Below are 14,823 nucleotides of genomic sequence, written 5' to 3'. Positions count from 1 at the left end.
TTACAGATATTATGTAATTTTTATATGAAAGGGAGTAATTTTTAATGTTTCAAATACTAATGGAATGAAAGTGTAAAATGGAAATCTGAGTTGAAATTACACTATTTAGAAGTGCTGCTTTTGCTACTGTCAGTATTATCCCTTACGTGTACATAGCTCTGTATTGTCTTTAAAATGTTTTTATATAGATTATATCAGGGGTCCCCAACTCCCAGAGCCATGGACCAGGCCACACAGCAAGAGGTGAGCAGCAGGCCTGCCAGCATTCCTGCCTGAGCTCCACCTCCTGTCAGATCACCTGTGGCATTCCATTCTCATAAGAGCACAAACCCTATTGTGAACTGCGCATGCGAGGGATCTAGGTTGTGTGTTCCTTATTAGAATCTAATGCCTGATGATCTGAGGTGGAGCAGTTTCATCCTGAAACCATCCCCTCACCCGCCACCATCTGTGGAAAAATTGTCTTCCACAAAACTGGTCCCCGGTGCCAAAAAGGTTTGGGACTGCTGGATTATATCATATTATAATTATGTTAAGATCAGCGATCCAAAAATGTTACCATTAATGTGCATTATGAATTCATATTAGCATTATAATTATCTCATTTATGATCATTGAGAGACCATTAAGCATATGGTCTATTAAAAATAATGACTGTAAAAGTATTTTTTTATGCCCATTAAAAATAATTTATGAAGGAAGAAGCACCCTTCAGACTTTCTTTCAGTTGTCTAAGCTTTCTTACTCCATATATACTTTGTTATTCTACTCTGCTAAATATCTCTAAAAACTTTGCTTTGTGAACATCAAGTTAATTGTCCTGATTCATGATTACTTACTACCTTTCACCAACTGCCTACTCCCTGTATATTAAAAAAAATAATAATAATAACTCTTTACACACAGACACATACACACACAGGTATATGTGTATATAACTTAATTGTAGATGTGTATATAAAATACGGATTATGTTACTATATATCTATTATGTATATGTTTAACTTCTCTTAAGGTTTTCTGATTTTATTGACTTTTAAGATTCAAATAATAGATCTGATGCTATCCATCCTTGTTTGCTAATAATTTCAATCCATTCTCATTGCTATCCAATAATGCATTTTAAAATTAACAGCTGATGAATATGATCTTTTGGTATGGAATTAAACTGATCCTTATGGAGGCCAACCAGTGACATTGGTCTCATACATTCAGTATTTTGATAAACAAGCCAACTAAGCAAAAGCAGTCATTTTTGGATAGTCTTTTTCATGCTAACTATATATGATATCCAGATATATGTCTCCTACTAAGAACAAAGTGAATCAGGATAATTCACTAAACAAATAAGTTTGGTTAAGTGAATCCTAGGAGTTGTTTTGCTGTGTACAAACTGAAAGCTTTTGTAATTCTGATGGAATGAATGGGTGTTAGCAAAATGAGCTGTTAAGAACAGTTTGACAAGATGTTGTTCAGTCAGAGAGTTGCTTTGCCCTTACCAATATATGACTTTCCTAAATATTTATAACGTAGTTGTTTTTAATTTGCAACTTGGTTTTCTTATTTTGTGTTAGATATGCAGAACAAGAAAGATCCCCCCGGGATAGAGATTACTTTGATTACAGCAGATCAGACTATGAGCATTCAAGAAGAGGACATTCTTATGATAGTAGCATGGAGTCACGGTTAGTGTTGGGAATGTCTAACTTGTAGACAATTATATTTGTTTAAACTTTCTTTATGCTATATTTATAATAAAACCAAAAAAAAATAGTAGCCAATATTAATTGGATGTTCTTAGGTGCCAGGGTTTCTAATAAGGCTTCATGTGAATTAACTTGTTATTGCAGCAAATATGTGAAGTAGATACTATTATGTCTGCTTTACAACTGAAGAAACTGAGGCCTAGAGAAGTTTAGTAATTCGTTCATGTTGCGAAACATAATAGTGGCAAGCCCAAGTCTGTCTGACTCTAAAGCCCAAGCTCAGTCATTATATTGTACTGCAAGAGGGGTTAGCTTATGTGATTTTTTGAGATTTTTTTACTAAATGAAAGAAATTGATATTGTATGATATAGAGTGGTCTAAAGTTCCTTTCCTGCATAATGGCAGAGGGACATTGAGACTAAAGTTTCCAATTTGTAGTTTTTTTCTACATGTAAAGGATTCTTACTTGAGCTTTAGAGAACTTGGTTACCCACCTTTCCTCTGGCTAACAAGACTTACAAGATTTACTTGGTTGAGAAATGGGCAGGGGAACTGAATGGAAGGCAGATAGCAAGAAACATTGGAATGAGAGTGTTTGGAAACTCTTAGGGGTAATATTTAAGAAGAGTCAGACATTAAGTGCCATTCACATTTCATTGAAAACTTGGCAGAGTATTATAACCCCTTGTTATTGATTTGTATTTATTTTCAATTCTTTTTCTCTCTTGTAGAAATTAGTAATAGTTTTTACAATGAGAATACATTGGTCCCCACTTATCCATGGGGAATGTGTTCCAGGACGCCAGTGGATGCCTGAAACTGCGGATAATACCTGAACCATATATATACTATGTTTTTTCCAATACATACATACTTATGATAAAGTTTAATTTATAAATTAGGCATAGTGAAAGATTAACAACAGTAACTAATACTAAAATAGAACAATTATAAGAATATACTCTAATAAAAATTATGTGAATGTGGTCTCCCTCTCTCAAAATATCTTATTGTACTGTAGTCACTTATTTTTGGACTGTTGGTTAACCACTGGTAGCGGAAGCCTTGGAAAGTGAAACCACAGGTAAGGGGTGACTACTGTGTTAGAAAGATGTCGGTGTTTTAAACATTCCCTTTAAAACTTCACTAAAGGGCCTCTGTGTTTGCTCAGAAGAAAGTATAATGCAATTAAAAGTTACTTAGTACCTGTGGGGAGAGACTCTCCAGGTAGAAGTAATGGTAGTCTCAAAGAAAGTAGTGAGACAGATACTTGAGATGCTCAATATAGGGAAGAGATGTTAACTAGAATTCTGCAGATGGACATACTCTCAAGTACTTAAAACAGAAGTCACTATATGGGTAGTATTCCCTTAACTTGCATGTATCTTAGTTTAGGAGAGAAGTAGTGATGCAGACAATTTCTAGGTCATTTGAAATTGACTTTAGAATGTCTATATTTTAGACTTTTTAATGAGGCAGTGTTGCATAGTAGAAAGAGAATAGTCTCCATGTACATGCAGATTAGAGTTCAAGTTTTAGTTACTAGTTATGGAAATTTGGTGACATTTCTTAACAGATTTCTTCTGAGCCTCAGTTTCCTCATCTATAAGATGATGAAGATGTGCATCTTGTCTGGTTGTTTAGGTTTAAAAATAGTATCTGTCCTACTACCATGTCTGAACATAGTAGATACTAAAAAAATTTTAACTTATTTAAAATATTAGTTTCTTGAGCATATCAGTTTGAGTAGTGATAAGCGGCGAACCGGTGGGACTTTATATAGAAAACAGTGGAAGAGTTCAGGTGAACTATTGTTGAACGTGGTCGATTCTGAATGTATTTCTAATTCATCTTGCAAAATTAACATTATTTTAGTATTTTATAAAGGAACTCTGATTTGTTCTCTAACAACCATTTTCATTATCCCTTCAAAGACAACTTTCTGCCTTTGTTGTTGTTTTCATAAAACCAGCTTTCTCCTGATTTTCCTGTATTCCCTTATTAGTCATCTAGTTTCCAAAACTTGACTCTCATGTTTTATTGTTCACTAAGATCTATACCTTTTTTGATGTTTCTCAGATATTATCCACCCCTTTACCACCAATATTATATCCCCCACAGGAATTTTGACCAAATTCCTCTGCAGTTTGAAGTTTGGAGCTAAGCACATTCTTTGATATCTACAGCCAAAAATTTCCTTCTCATCACTTTCTAGTATATACCTAATCCTATAATGTCAGATTATATTAACCTTCAAAATCCAGGCTTGTCTACTGCCACCTTAGTGAAAACAACTACTATAACCATAATTGCTAAGCTAAGCTTTTTGCATATTTTCCCAAACACTGTTAAAACTCTTAGAAACTAGATACTATTTTTTCCAATTTACAAATAAGGAAATGGCTTTGAGTTTATTAAATAGCTTACCTGAGGTTGCGTTTAAACATCTGGTAGATGTTGAAACTGGAATTTGAACTCAGTTCTGGCTCCAAAGCCCATGTCTTTTTCACAATCCCTGACTGTACTACTTCAGTATAACTCTATGTTAGGTCTAGTATACGAAAATGAAGTCTCATGTTATCCACACAGTCACACTGTGAAGTCAGCAGGCTAGGTATTATGCAGAACATAAAGGCTAACAGTCCAAAAATGTTTCTGTTTAGACTCTTAGAATATTTTGTTACTTCTGCACTTTACAAACACAATAATGGTAAGGATCTGATTTTCTCAGCCAGCTATCTCTCTTACCTGATATTTCTCAGAAGAATCATAACCAATCTCAGGAAATCCCTGCTGTATCTACTCTCTTGGAACATGTATATTCACAAGAAGAAGCAACTCAGTTGCAAATTAGTGTAGAGAATTTAGAGCATCTGCCTTTGTGACTAATTGAGGTTTATATTTGAAATCACTCTTTCCCCTGTCTGTTCACTCTTGGTATATACAGATTGTGTGTCCTCCCTAGGAGTCATTTAAGTCTCTTATACTTCAGTTTCAAAACTGTTCACTTGACCCAGCAATCTCATTACTGGGTATATAGCCAAAAGAATATAAATAATTATATTATAAAGACACATGCATGTGTATATTCATCACAGCGCTGTTCACAATAGCAAAGCCATAGAATCTACCTAAGCGCCCATCAGTGATAGACTGGATAAAGGAATTATGGTACTTATACAGGAATACTATGCAGCCATAAAAAAGAATGAGATTATGTTCTTTGCAGGGACATGGATGGAGCTAGAGGCCATTATCCTTAACTAACACAGGAACTGAAAACCAAATGCCACACGTTCATTTATAAGTGGGAGCTAAATTATGAGAACACATTAACACATGGAGAACAACACACACTGGGGCCTTATGGAAGGTGAAGGGAGGGTGGAGGGTGGGAAGAAGAAGAGAATCACAAAAAACAACTAATGAGTACTAGGCTTAATACTTGGGTGACAAAATAATCTATACAACAAACCCCCATGACACAAGACACAAGTTTACCTATGTAATAAACCTGCACTTATACCCCTGAACTTAAAATAAAAGTAAACAAACAGAAAATACCTGTTCCTCCACAGCTACCTGGGAAGATGACTGCTTTTCAATCTCCATGTAGGTTCTATTACTATGTATTTAAAAAGACCATCTCAAACATACCCCTTAGATTTAGCTAAAATCTATCCCATAGTTTCCTGGTAATGCAGTGATAATATGAAATTTACTTCTATTTACTGTGTCATATAACTCATGGTTACCCAAAATATGAATAGAATGATCTGAGTTTCCAAGGCAATATATATAAAAAACAGCTCAGTGGATAAACTTTGCTGTGGGGAAAGATCGCAAAAAGCAAGGATTCGTTCTTTCCTGTTAGTTCTTGATGGTTTCAGAGAACTATACCTTGATTGTTTTAAAAGCCTTAGCTTAAGAAAGGATAATCAGGTACTTTGGTAGGGAAGATTTATTGTGGCTAGAAAAATTTTTCCCCCCACATTGTCTCAAATAAGCAGAAGCTTCCGATATTCTGAGATTTCTAATAAAAATATTAGTTCTATCAAGAAACAATTTCAAATACTATATTCTATAGCAGTCTTACAACTAAAGTAACCACTATTGAAGATTAACTCTGGTTTCTTCTTTATACAATTTGTCATAAACACCACAGGCTAATTTGTCTTCTTAAAACACTCCATTCATAAAAGCCACTCTCCTACTCAGAAACTTTTAATGATTCCCCATCACCTCCAGTAAAAAACCTTCAAGTCTTTTGCATATGTTTTAAGATTTTAGTCTAACTTTAACTCATCTTTCCAACTACCATCACACATAATTCTTTGTTTCCTGATTATGCTACTCATTCTGACCTTAGCACCCCTGCTCAGTCTTTCAATAGTTATTCCCTCTTCTACTCGTTGCAGAATGCCATCCTTCCTCTCCCCTTCCTCCTCCCGACTTGCCCCCAGTGTAAATCCTGTCAAGCTTTCAGGACCTAGTTTGTTGAATTTTCTCTGTGAAGCACTTTCTCACCATTCTAAACCATTTTTCCTAGTCTGAATTTGTGGGACCCACTTATGGTCTCACTCATTTGTGTGCAGTTAATTGTTAAGAGTGTATTTTATATTGTCTCTTCTGCTCTTAAAAAAATTTGTATTACAGAAGCAGGGACCGAGAAAAACGCAGAGAAAGAGAAAGAGAGATGGATCGGAAAAGGTCCCGGAAATCCCCATCTCCTGGGAGGAGAAACCCAGAAACATCAGTAACTCAGAGTTCCTCTGCTCAGGATGAACCTACTACAAAGAAAAAGAAGGATGAGCTGGATCCTCTTCTTACTCGCACTGGTGGAGCATATATTCCCCCTGCAAAGCTCAGGATGATGCAGGAACAGATTACAGATAAAAACAGGCATGTTGATATCAATCAGTATATAAAGCCATTATATTGTCATTGAAAAATAAGTCAGCTATGGTTTAATGAACCCTGGCTCTTGAGAATTTACATTAGTCTTCAATGATAGAGACCTAAAATTAGAGACCTCTTTACTTCATAGCTCCATTGGAGAGCCACACACCACTTGCCCTTATATTAGCTCATTACTTTTTGTTTTTTTGCATGAATGAATTAAAAAGTTTGAGGAAAAGATTGCTTACCCTTTTTATAGTATTTTCAAACTATTGTTCCTTTCATAGTTTCATGGATGCATTCCTATTGATAATGTTTATTTTTTGTAGAAAAGATTAATAATTGACATTTTAGTTCTAAAATTGACTTTTCCTGTTGTAAACCAGGAGTCAGCAAACTTTTTCTGTAAAAGCCCAGCTAAAGCGGGTGGGCAGCTGCATTTGGCTCATGGGTCTAGTTTGCCGACCTCTGTACTCATCTATAAAACTGAAGCTGGCAGTTATCTCTTTTTGTACATTTTCTTTAGCCCACAATATCTTAGACTATACATTTTTGCTACTCTAAGGCAGACAGACAAAATTTATATATGAACAGTCACACTTAAAACACTCCTCCTTCCCTTTTCAGAGTAATTGAGATGGTGAGGAGCTATTTAGGAAAGTACAGCGAAGTTTTTAAGGTATTTTCTCTAATAGGATGAGTTGATAACTAGGGAAAGTATGGTCCCAGATTGAGATGATTATTCAGTTGCCAGATAACTAGTTAAAAGATTGAGAAAGAAGGTATTAATAGTTATAATTTAAGAAAAACAGATGCAAGGTGAGCCAGACAGGAGTATTTCCACATCCTTTCATGAGTGTTTTAATGGCAATTTGAAAAGTGCTTGAGAACCTTATTTAAGTTAAATCTAAATTTGTTTCAAGGGTTAGCTTGAAGTAGAAATGTCATGATCTGCCCACCTCGGCCTCCCAAAGTTCGAGACCAGCCTGGCCAATGTAGTGAAACCCTCTCTCTACTAAAAATACAAAGTTTAGCCGGGCATGGTGGTGGGTGCCTGTAGTCCCAGCTACTCAGGAGGCTGAGGCAGGAGAATGGCGTGAACCTGGGAGGCGGAGCTTGCATTGAGCCGAGATTGCCCCACTGCACTCCAGCCTGGGTGACAGAGGGAGACTCTGTCTCAAAAAAAAGAAAAAGAAAATAAAAGAAATGTCTTTATCTAAAAGAAGCCATGAAGATTTGAAATAAAACCAAATTTAAGAGCCAGAAAGGGGTATTTGATGACATTAAATTAAAAACTAGTAAGTTTTTCGTTATGTGTCCTGTTTTAGCACTTGCCAGTGATATTTGAAGTGTTAGGTTGAAAAGGAATTTGGAGATGGCTTCTGTGGTTAATAGGACTTTCATTATCATGTAAGCGTTTTGCTCATGCACAAGGCAGTAGTGGCGGCATTACTGAAAAGTAATCACTTTCTCCAGTCCAGTCCAAAGCAATCCTGATCATAAAAGACTAGAAACTATGTCAGTCCAAGTCTTGCTTCCTTTTAAATAAAGCAGACAGGAGAGTCAGCAATACATGCAATTTAAAGCAGATTCCTTTAAGATAATTGTGTATACAGTTGAAGTCTGTTAGTAGGCTACTGTAAAGGGTTCAAAACATCTGGAAAAGAAGGCCATAGTCTTTGCTTTCAGTAGATACATGAATTGTGGGCTTCCTAATTAGGATGTATAATTGTAGTTGATGTAGCTGTTTGATTAGTTTAGTAAGATAGGTTGTGATTGTATATAAGCAACATCTTATTAATCAGGCCACTTGTTAAGGCATACATCTTGTTTCTAGAGATAGTGGGATACCAAAAGGTTGGAGTTATGAAACAGTGGAATAGTCTACCTTGGGTACAGGCAGTAAGGGGGTATATAATTTATAGAGAATTTAGAAATAAAATAAGATTAACTGCAAAGTGAGTCTGTTTTTTATCCTCACCATGCTGGCAATACTAAACAATGTCAGTGATACAATACTTGTTCCCACCAGGAACTGCTCTCACCAACCTTCCTTGTTGTACCACTCCAGAACAGGGATTCTTAACCTATGAGCCCCTCAAGAGGTCCATGGATAGAATTCAAGCAATCAGTCCATTAATGTGTTTGGGAAAAAAATTGAATCCTTAGTTTTGCTATTCTCTAAAGTTTAGCTTTTTTTTTTTTTTCTTTTGAGAATGTAGGCAATAGATTGCCTATTGTATTGACAGTCTGTTACAGATATTTCATGATATGGATTATGGCCATGCTACTTAGAAATTTAAGTAGTTACTAAGCATACTGCTAGTTCTTGTTTAGTGTGTTATGAAGCACATAGAATATTATATCAAACTTTTGTTCTTTTCATGTTTCAAAAACTGAATTTCAGTATGATTAGTATCCTTTGTAATCCTATTCGTTGTATATATCATTCCAAAAAGTCTACTGGTTTCACCAGGCTTCCAGAGAGAGACGTGTATAGAAGAAAAAAGGTTAAGACTTCCTGCAGCTGAAATCAGATTCCACAGAAAAGCAGTTACAAAATCCATAGAATTGTAGAGCATTGAAAGATCTTAGACATTGTCCAGTTCAACCTAAAGAAACTCAACGAGGCCAAGTAATTTCCGAAATCTAGAGTAAAAAGCAGTACAGCTATCTAACATTGAACTGGTATAGCTGTAGGACTCCTACATCAGCATAGAGATTGTCTTTAAAATACTCTGAACAATATTTCAGCCCCATGACTTCATGTGACTCCCTTTTTCTGTAGTTACCATTTATTTGTGGTTTAAAACATTTAATTTTGTTATCTCTGTATCTTTTTATGAGATGGGACATACAGATTTTTTTTATGGCTTATATTCGGGCATTTCATGTTACCATTTACATTTTTTTTAATTGCATTTATTTTAAAGGTCTTCATTAAAGACAAGTTTAAATCAAGCATTATATGTAAAATAAGCATGTATTGAATTAGACTAATTAAATGTATTAGGCCTAAGAACAAAACATTATCCTTATATGTCCTTACATAATCTTATTGTATTATTAAAGGAAAATGGTGTGTACTTAAGCATATGTACAGAAAATCAAATATGGTTTAGGATATAATCTGTTTATCCTGATAGGCATCATATATTTTACTGTACTTGGGGGTCATTTCATGAAAATAATGTTAAAAATTAAGGAACACTATGTAGTTTTTATGTTCTTATAACTTATTGTAATTATTGAAAGAGTTTTAATCTTTATTAAAATCACTTCTTTTTAGCTTAGCATACCAGAGGATGAGTTGGGAGGCCCTAAAGAAGTCAATTAATGGTCTTATCAACAAAGTCAACATTTCCAACATAAGTATTATTATTCAAGAGCTTCTTCAAGAAAATATTGTTAGAGGAAGGTAAGTTTTTTTTTATTTCTAGTATTTTATTTGTAGTATTTCTAAGTAATTTTTTCAAAGGTGTATAATATCTACATGAACAATAATCATTGATTTATTGTGCTACTTCATTTCAAAGGTCATTGAGAATATTTATTTAAAATGCAGTACTTATAAAAATGTAGACTGCTAAGAAATAACTTGTGCCTTGCTCTTAGAGGTTGTATGGAATTTTTGCTTTTTGAGAAGCTTCGATTTCACATAATGGTTTTTGCAGACATTCACTTAATGCTTCCATTAATTTAAACTCGTGAAGAATAATGAATATCACAATGTACTCCTTCTAACTAATTTAATTTTTTATTTCTTTCTAAAATTGATGAGTAAAAATTGTATATATTTGTGGTATGCATCATGATGTTTTGATATATGTGTACTTTGTAGAATGGCTATATCAAGCTGTTTAACATGCATTCACATACCTGTCATTTTTTTGTGGTGAGAACACTTAAAATGTACTCTATTTTCAGCTTTCAAGTATATAATATATGGTTATTAACTATGGTCAAAATATTGTAGAATGGATCTCTGGAACTTATTCCTCGTGTCTAACTGAAATTTTGTGTCCATTGACGAACATCTAAATTCCCCCAACCCCCAGCCTCTGGTAACCATCATTTTATACTCTGATTCTATGAGTTCAGTTTTTTTTAGATTCCTCATATTAGTGAGATCATGCATTATTTGTCTTTCTGTGCCTGGCTTATTCACTTAGCATAATGTTCTCCAAGTTCATCTGTGTTTTTGCAAATGACAGGATTTCCTTTATGGTTGAATAGTATTCCATTATACATATATACATTTTCTTTATCCATTTATTCACAACAGAGACTTTTGTTGTTTCCATATTTTGACCATTGTGAATGATGCTGCGATAAATGTGGGAGTTCAGATACCTCTTCAACATACTGATTTCATTTTCTTTGTGTATATATCCAATAGTGGGATTGCTGGATCAAATGGTAGTTATAATCGAAAAAAATGTTTTTAGTGTTGATTTATTTTAGAGATGTGGGTGTTGCTTTGTTGTCAGGCCAGAGTACCATGCATGGTCATAGTTCACTGACCCCTTGAATTGCTGGGCTCACGGAATTCTCCCACCTCAGCATCCTGAGTAGCTGGGACTGCAAGCACTCATCACCATGCTGGGCTAATTTTTTAATATTTTGTAGAGAACGAGGTCTTGCCATCTTGCCCAGGCTGGTCTCGTACTCTTGAGCTCAAGCAGTCCTCCCCACTTGGCTTCCCAAAGTGTTGGTATGACGGGCGTGAGCCAGCGCACCTAGCTGGTAGTTCTGTTTTTAATATTTTAAGGAACCTCTAGACTATTTCCATAATGGCTGTACTAATTTATATTTCTACCAACAGTGTACAAGGGTTCTCTTTTCTCCATGTCCTTGGCAACACTTGTTATTTTTCATCTTTTTTGTTACAGCCATTGTAACAGTTGTGAGGAGATCTCATTGTGATTTTAATTTACATTTCTTTGATAATTGGTGATGTCAAGCATTTTATATATATATATAATGCTATTTGTACATCTTTTGAAAAATGTCTGTTCTTGTCATTTGCTCATTTTTTAAATTGGGTTATTTGTTTTCTTACTATTGAGTTGAATGCCTAATGTATTTTGGATATTAACCCCTTATCAGGTGTATGGTTTGCAAATGTTTTCTCCCATTCCGTAGGCTGTCTCTTCACTCTGTTGATATTTTCCTGTGCTGTGCAGAAGCATTCTAGTTTTTATGTAATCCCATTTGTCTCTTTTTGCTTTTGTTGCCTGTGCTTTCGGGGTCATATCCAAAAAATCATTAACCATAATACAGTAGTTTCACAGTTTCAGGTCTTACATTTAAGTCTTTAATCTATTTTGCATTGATGTTTGTATATGTTGTGGGACTAAGGTCTATTTTCATTCTTCTGCATCTGGATGTTTTCTTGGCACCATTTATTGAAGACACTGTCTTTTCCCTATTGTGTCTTCTTAGCATCTTTGTTGAAAATCAGTTGACTGCAAATGTCTGGATTGATCTCTGGTTTCTTTGTTTTCTATAGCTCTCTGTGTCTGTTTTTATACTAGTGTCACGCTGTTTTGATTACTATAACTTTGTAGCAGATTCTAGGTCAGGGAGTGTGAGGTCTCCAGCTTTGTTCTTTTTGTTCAAGATTGCTGTGGCTATTTGGAGTTTTTTGTGGTTCCATGTGAGTTTTAAGATTGTTTTTTCTATTTCTGCGAAAAATGTAACTGGAATTTTGATAGGGATTGAGTCGAGTCTTTATGTTGCTTGGGTACTATGGACATTTTATTATATTATTTCAGTCCATGGACAAGGGATGTCATGCATGTTCTTCCATTTTTTCATCAGCAGTTTGTAGCTTTTAGTGTACAGACCTTTCATCTCCATGGTTAGATTTATTCCTAAGGTTTTTTGTTTTTGTTTTTGTTTTTTTTATAGTTATTGTAAATGGGATGTTTTCTTGGTTTCTTTTTCAGAAAGATAGTTCATTGTAAGCATATGGAAGCACTACTGATTTTTGTATGTTGATTTTATGTCTGCAGCTTTACTAAATTAGTTTATTAGTTCTAACAATTTTTTGGTTAAGTCTTTAGGGTTTTCTATATTAAGATCCTGTTTACAGCAAACAGACTTCTCTATTTTTGATTTGGATGCCTTTTATTTCTTTCTCTTGCCTCATGGCTCTGGCTAGGACTTCTAGTACTATGTTGAATAGAATTGGAAAGAGTAGGCACCCTTTTCTTATTCCTGATCTTAGAGGAAAAGCTTTCAGCTTGTCACTGTTGAGTATATTAGCTATGGGTTCATCGTATATGGCCTTATTCCAATTTAATTTCTAGTGAGAGTGAAGTGGGAATGTGAGAGAAATGGGAAAGATAAGCAATAAATTTGAGAAAAGCGGAAAGGAATCACCATGTTCTATAATATGTGGTTTTAAGCAATTGGTGATATTTAAAAGGGTCAGAAAATAGAAGTACTCCATGTTCTACTTATTATTTTAAAATCTGAGGGCTGTTTTCTCTTGTCATTTTACATGACTATGATTCATCTTTTAAAAAATATGGAATTTAGTGGCCAGGCATGGTGGCTCAATGCCTGTAATCCTAGCACTTTGGGAGCCTGAGGCAAGAGGATCACTTGAGTCCAGGAGTTTGAGACCAGCCTGGGCAACATTGTGAAAACTCATCTCTATAAAAAATACAAAAATTAGCTGGGCGTGGTGGCACGCAGTACTCCCAGCTACTCTGGAGGCTGAGGTGGGAGGACTGCTTGAGCCCAGAAGGCAGAGTTTCCAGTGAGCCAAGATCAAGCCACTGCACTCCTGCCTGGGTGACAGAGTGAGACCCCATCTCTCCCCAACCTCACCAAAAAAGGTGGTGGTATAAAGTAGGTGCAGCGAGTTGTAGAGGTACAGAAAGGTGATCAAGAGACAGCCATTATCCATAAAAGTGGGCAGAGATCTCTCCATTTTACTTACAAAAAAAGTAGACTCAGAAGACTTAATGGATTGCTAAAGATATTATAATTTATAAGCTGCATCCTTTTTCTCATTTTCTACTCTAGTGATTCTGTTGTTGTATCTAAAACTACCATTAAGACTTTTTTTTCCTGACTTTTGGCAATCCAATAATTACTTGTCATTACATTGCTAAAAATAACTTCAGTTTGCCCAATTTGCCTTTCCCCTTCCTCATCAAATGCATATAGAAACATGACCATTTTCAAAATGAGTTACAAGTAGGTACCTTTTAATTTCCTGTTATTGTTTTAGCATTAATCTTGCATTGCTTTTAATTCATGTCTTTATTTCTCACAGGAATATTCCAAATCTTCATTTTATTCAACTAAAATTAGACTTAAAGATTTAAACCCAAATTTGTCTTTAATCACAAAATTAATTTTATAAGAATGACGGATTCATAGTAGAAACTTTATGTTGTCTAGCTTTCGTACTTTTGAAGCAGGTCTGCTTTTGTTTACTTTTTTGAAAATGTTAAAGAATTTATTTATATGAACCTTAAAAACCTCAAATTCATGATTTGATATAACAGACTGGGAAAAGAGGAATTATATGTAGAGAGAAAAATTTTGGCGATAAATTGCAGTAAAATCTTCATTCTATTTTACAAAATTACAAATTCACATTTCATTTTCTGAAAAACAATTTTTATTTATTAGTAAGATGAACTCTTTCCATTTAGTTCTGATTTAGATTTTATGATTATTTATAGAGATGTATTACTGAATTTTAATAGTTTTTGTTTCATTTAATTCATTTGGTTATTGTTGACTCCTTTTTTTATTCTTTTTTAAACAGAGGACTGCTCTCCAGGTCTGTTTTGCAAGCACAGAGTGCTTCTCCAATCTTCACCCATGTTTATGCAGCATTAGTGGCAATTATCAACTCAAAATTTCCACAAATTGGAGAATTAATCCTCAAGAGGTTAATTCTTAATTTTCGAAAAGGCTATCGAAGAAATGATAAGGTATATATGAATGGCTTGTAGGTAGAATGATACATAGGAACAGACTAATAAACCAGTATCAACAAAAGTAAGCAAGGTTGATTTTGACACAGGTACATAACATAATGCTTTTTAAAAACTGTCTTTCATGAGAACTTCTTTATTCTGTTAAATATCCCTGGCCACTATTGATGAGCCACAAAAATGATGGCTCTAACTGTAGAATTTTAACTGTTTAACCAGAAGTGATACTCTTTCATGTGTTTTATCTTATAAC

The 14,823-nt window shown here is 34.7% G+C and overlaps 1 protein-coding gene across 2 annotated transcripts in view; it reads left to right on the top strand.

Moving 5' to 3' along the window:
- CWC22 (CWC22 spliceosome associated protein homolog) overlaps positions 1 to 14,823 on the top strand; it is a 63,355-nt gene that overhangs the window by 19,285 nt on the left and 29,247 nt on the right. For both annotated transcript variants that reach the window (XM_005573619.5, XM_065525714.2), the window contains 4 exons: positions 1,575 to 1,685; positions 6,364 to 6,609; positions 9,896 to 10,024; positions 14,399 to 14,567. In XM_005573619.5, coding sequence (XP_005573676.2) covers positions 1,575 to 1,685; positions 6,364 to 6,609; positions 9,896 to 10,024; positions 14,399 to 14,567 — 655 coding nt within the window. The remainder of the gene's footprint in view (positions 1 to 1,574; positions 1,686 to 6,363; positions 6,610 to 9,895; positions 10,025 to 14,398; positions 14,568 to 14,823) is intronic.

Source organism: Macaca fascicularis, chromosome 12 (assembly GCF_037993035.2).
Source record: "Macaca fascicularis isolate 582-1 chromosome 12, T2T-MFA8v1.1".
In the NCBI taxonomy this organism is placed as follows: Eukaryota; Metazoa; Chordata; class Mammalia; order Primates; family Cercopithecidae; genus Macaca; species Macaca fascicularis.
This window is presented reverse-complemented; position numbering and strand designations above follow the sequence as displayed.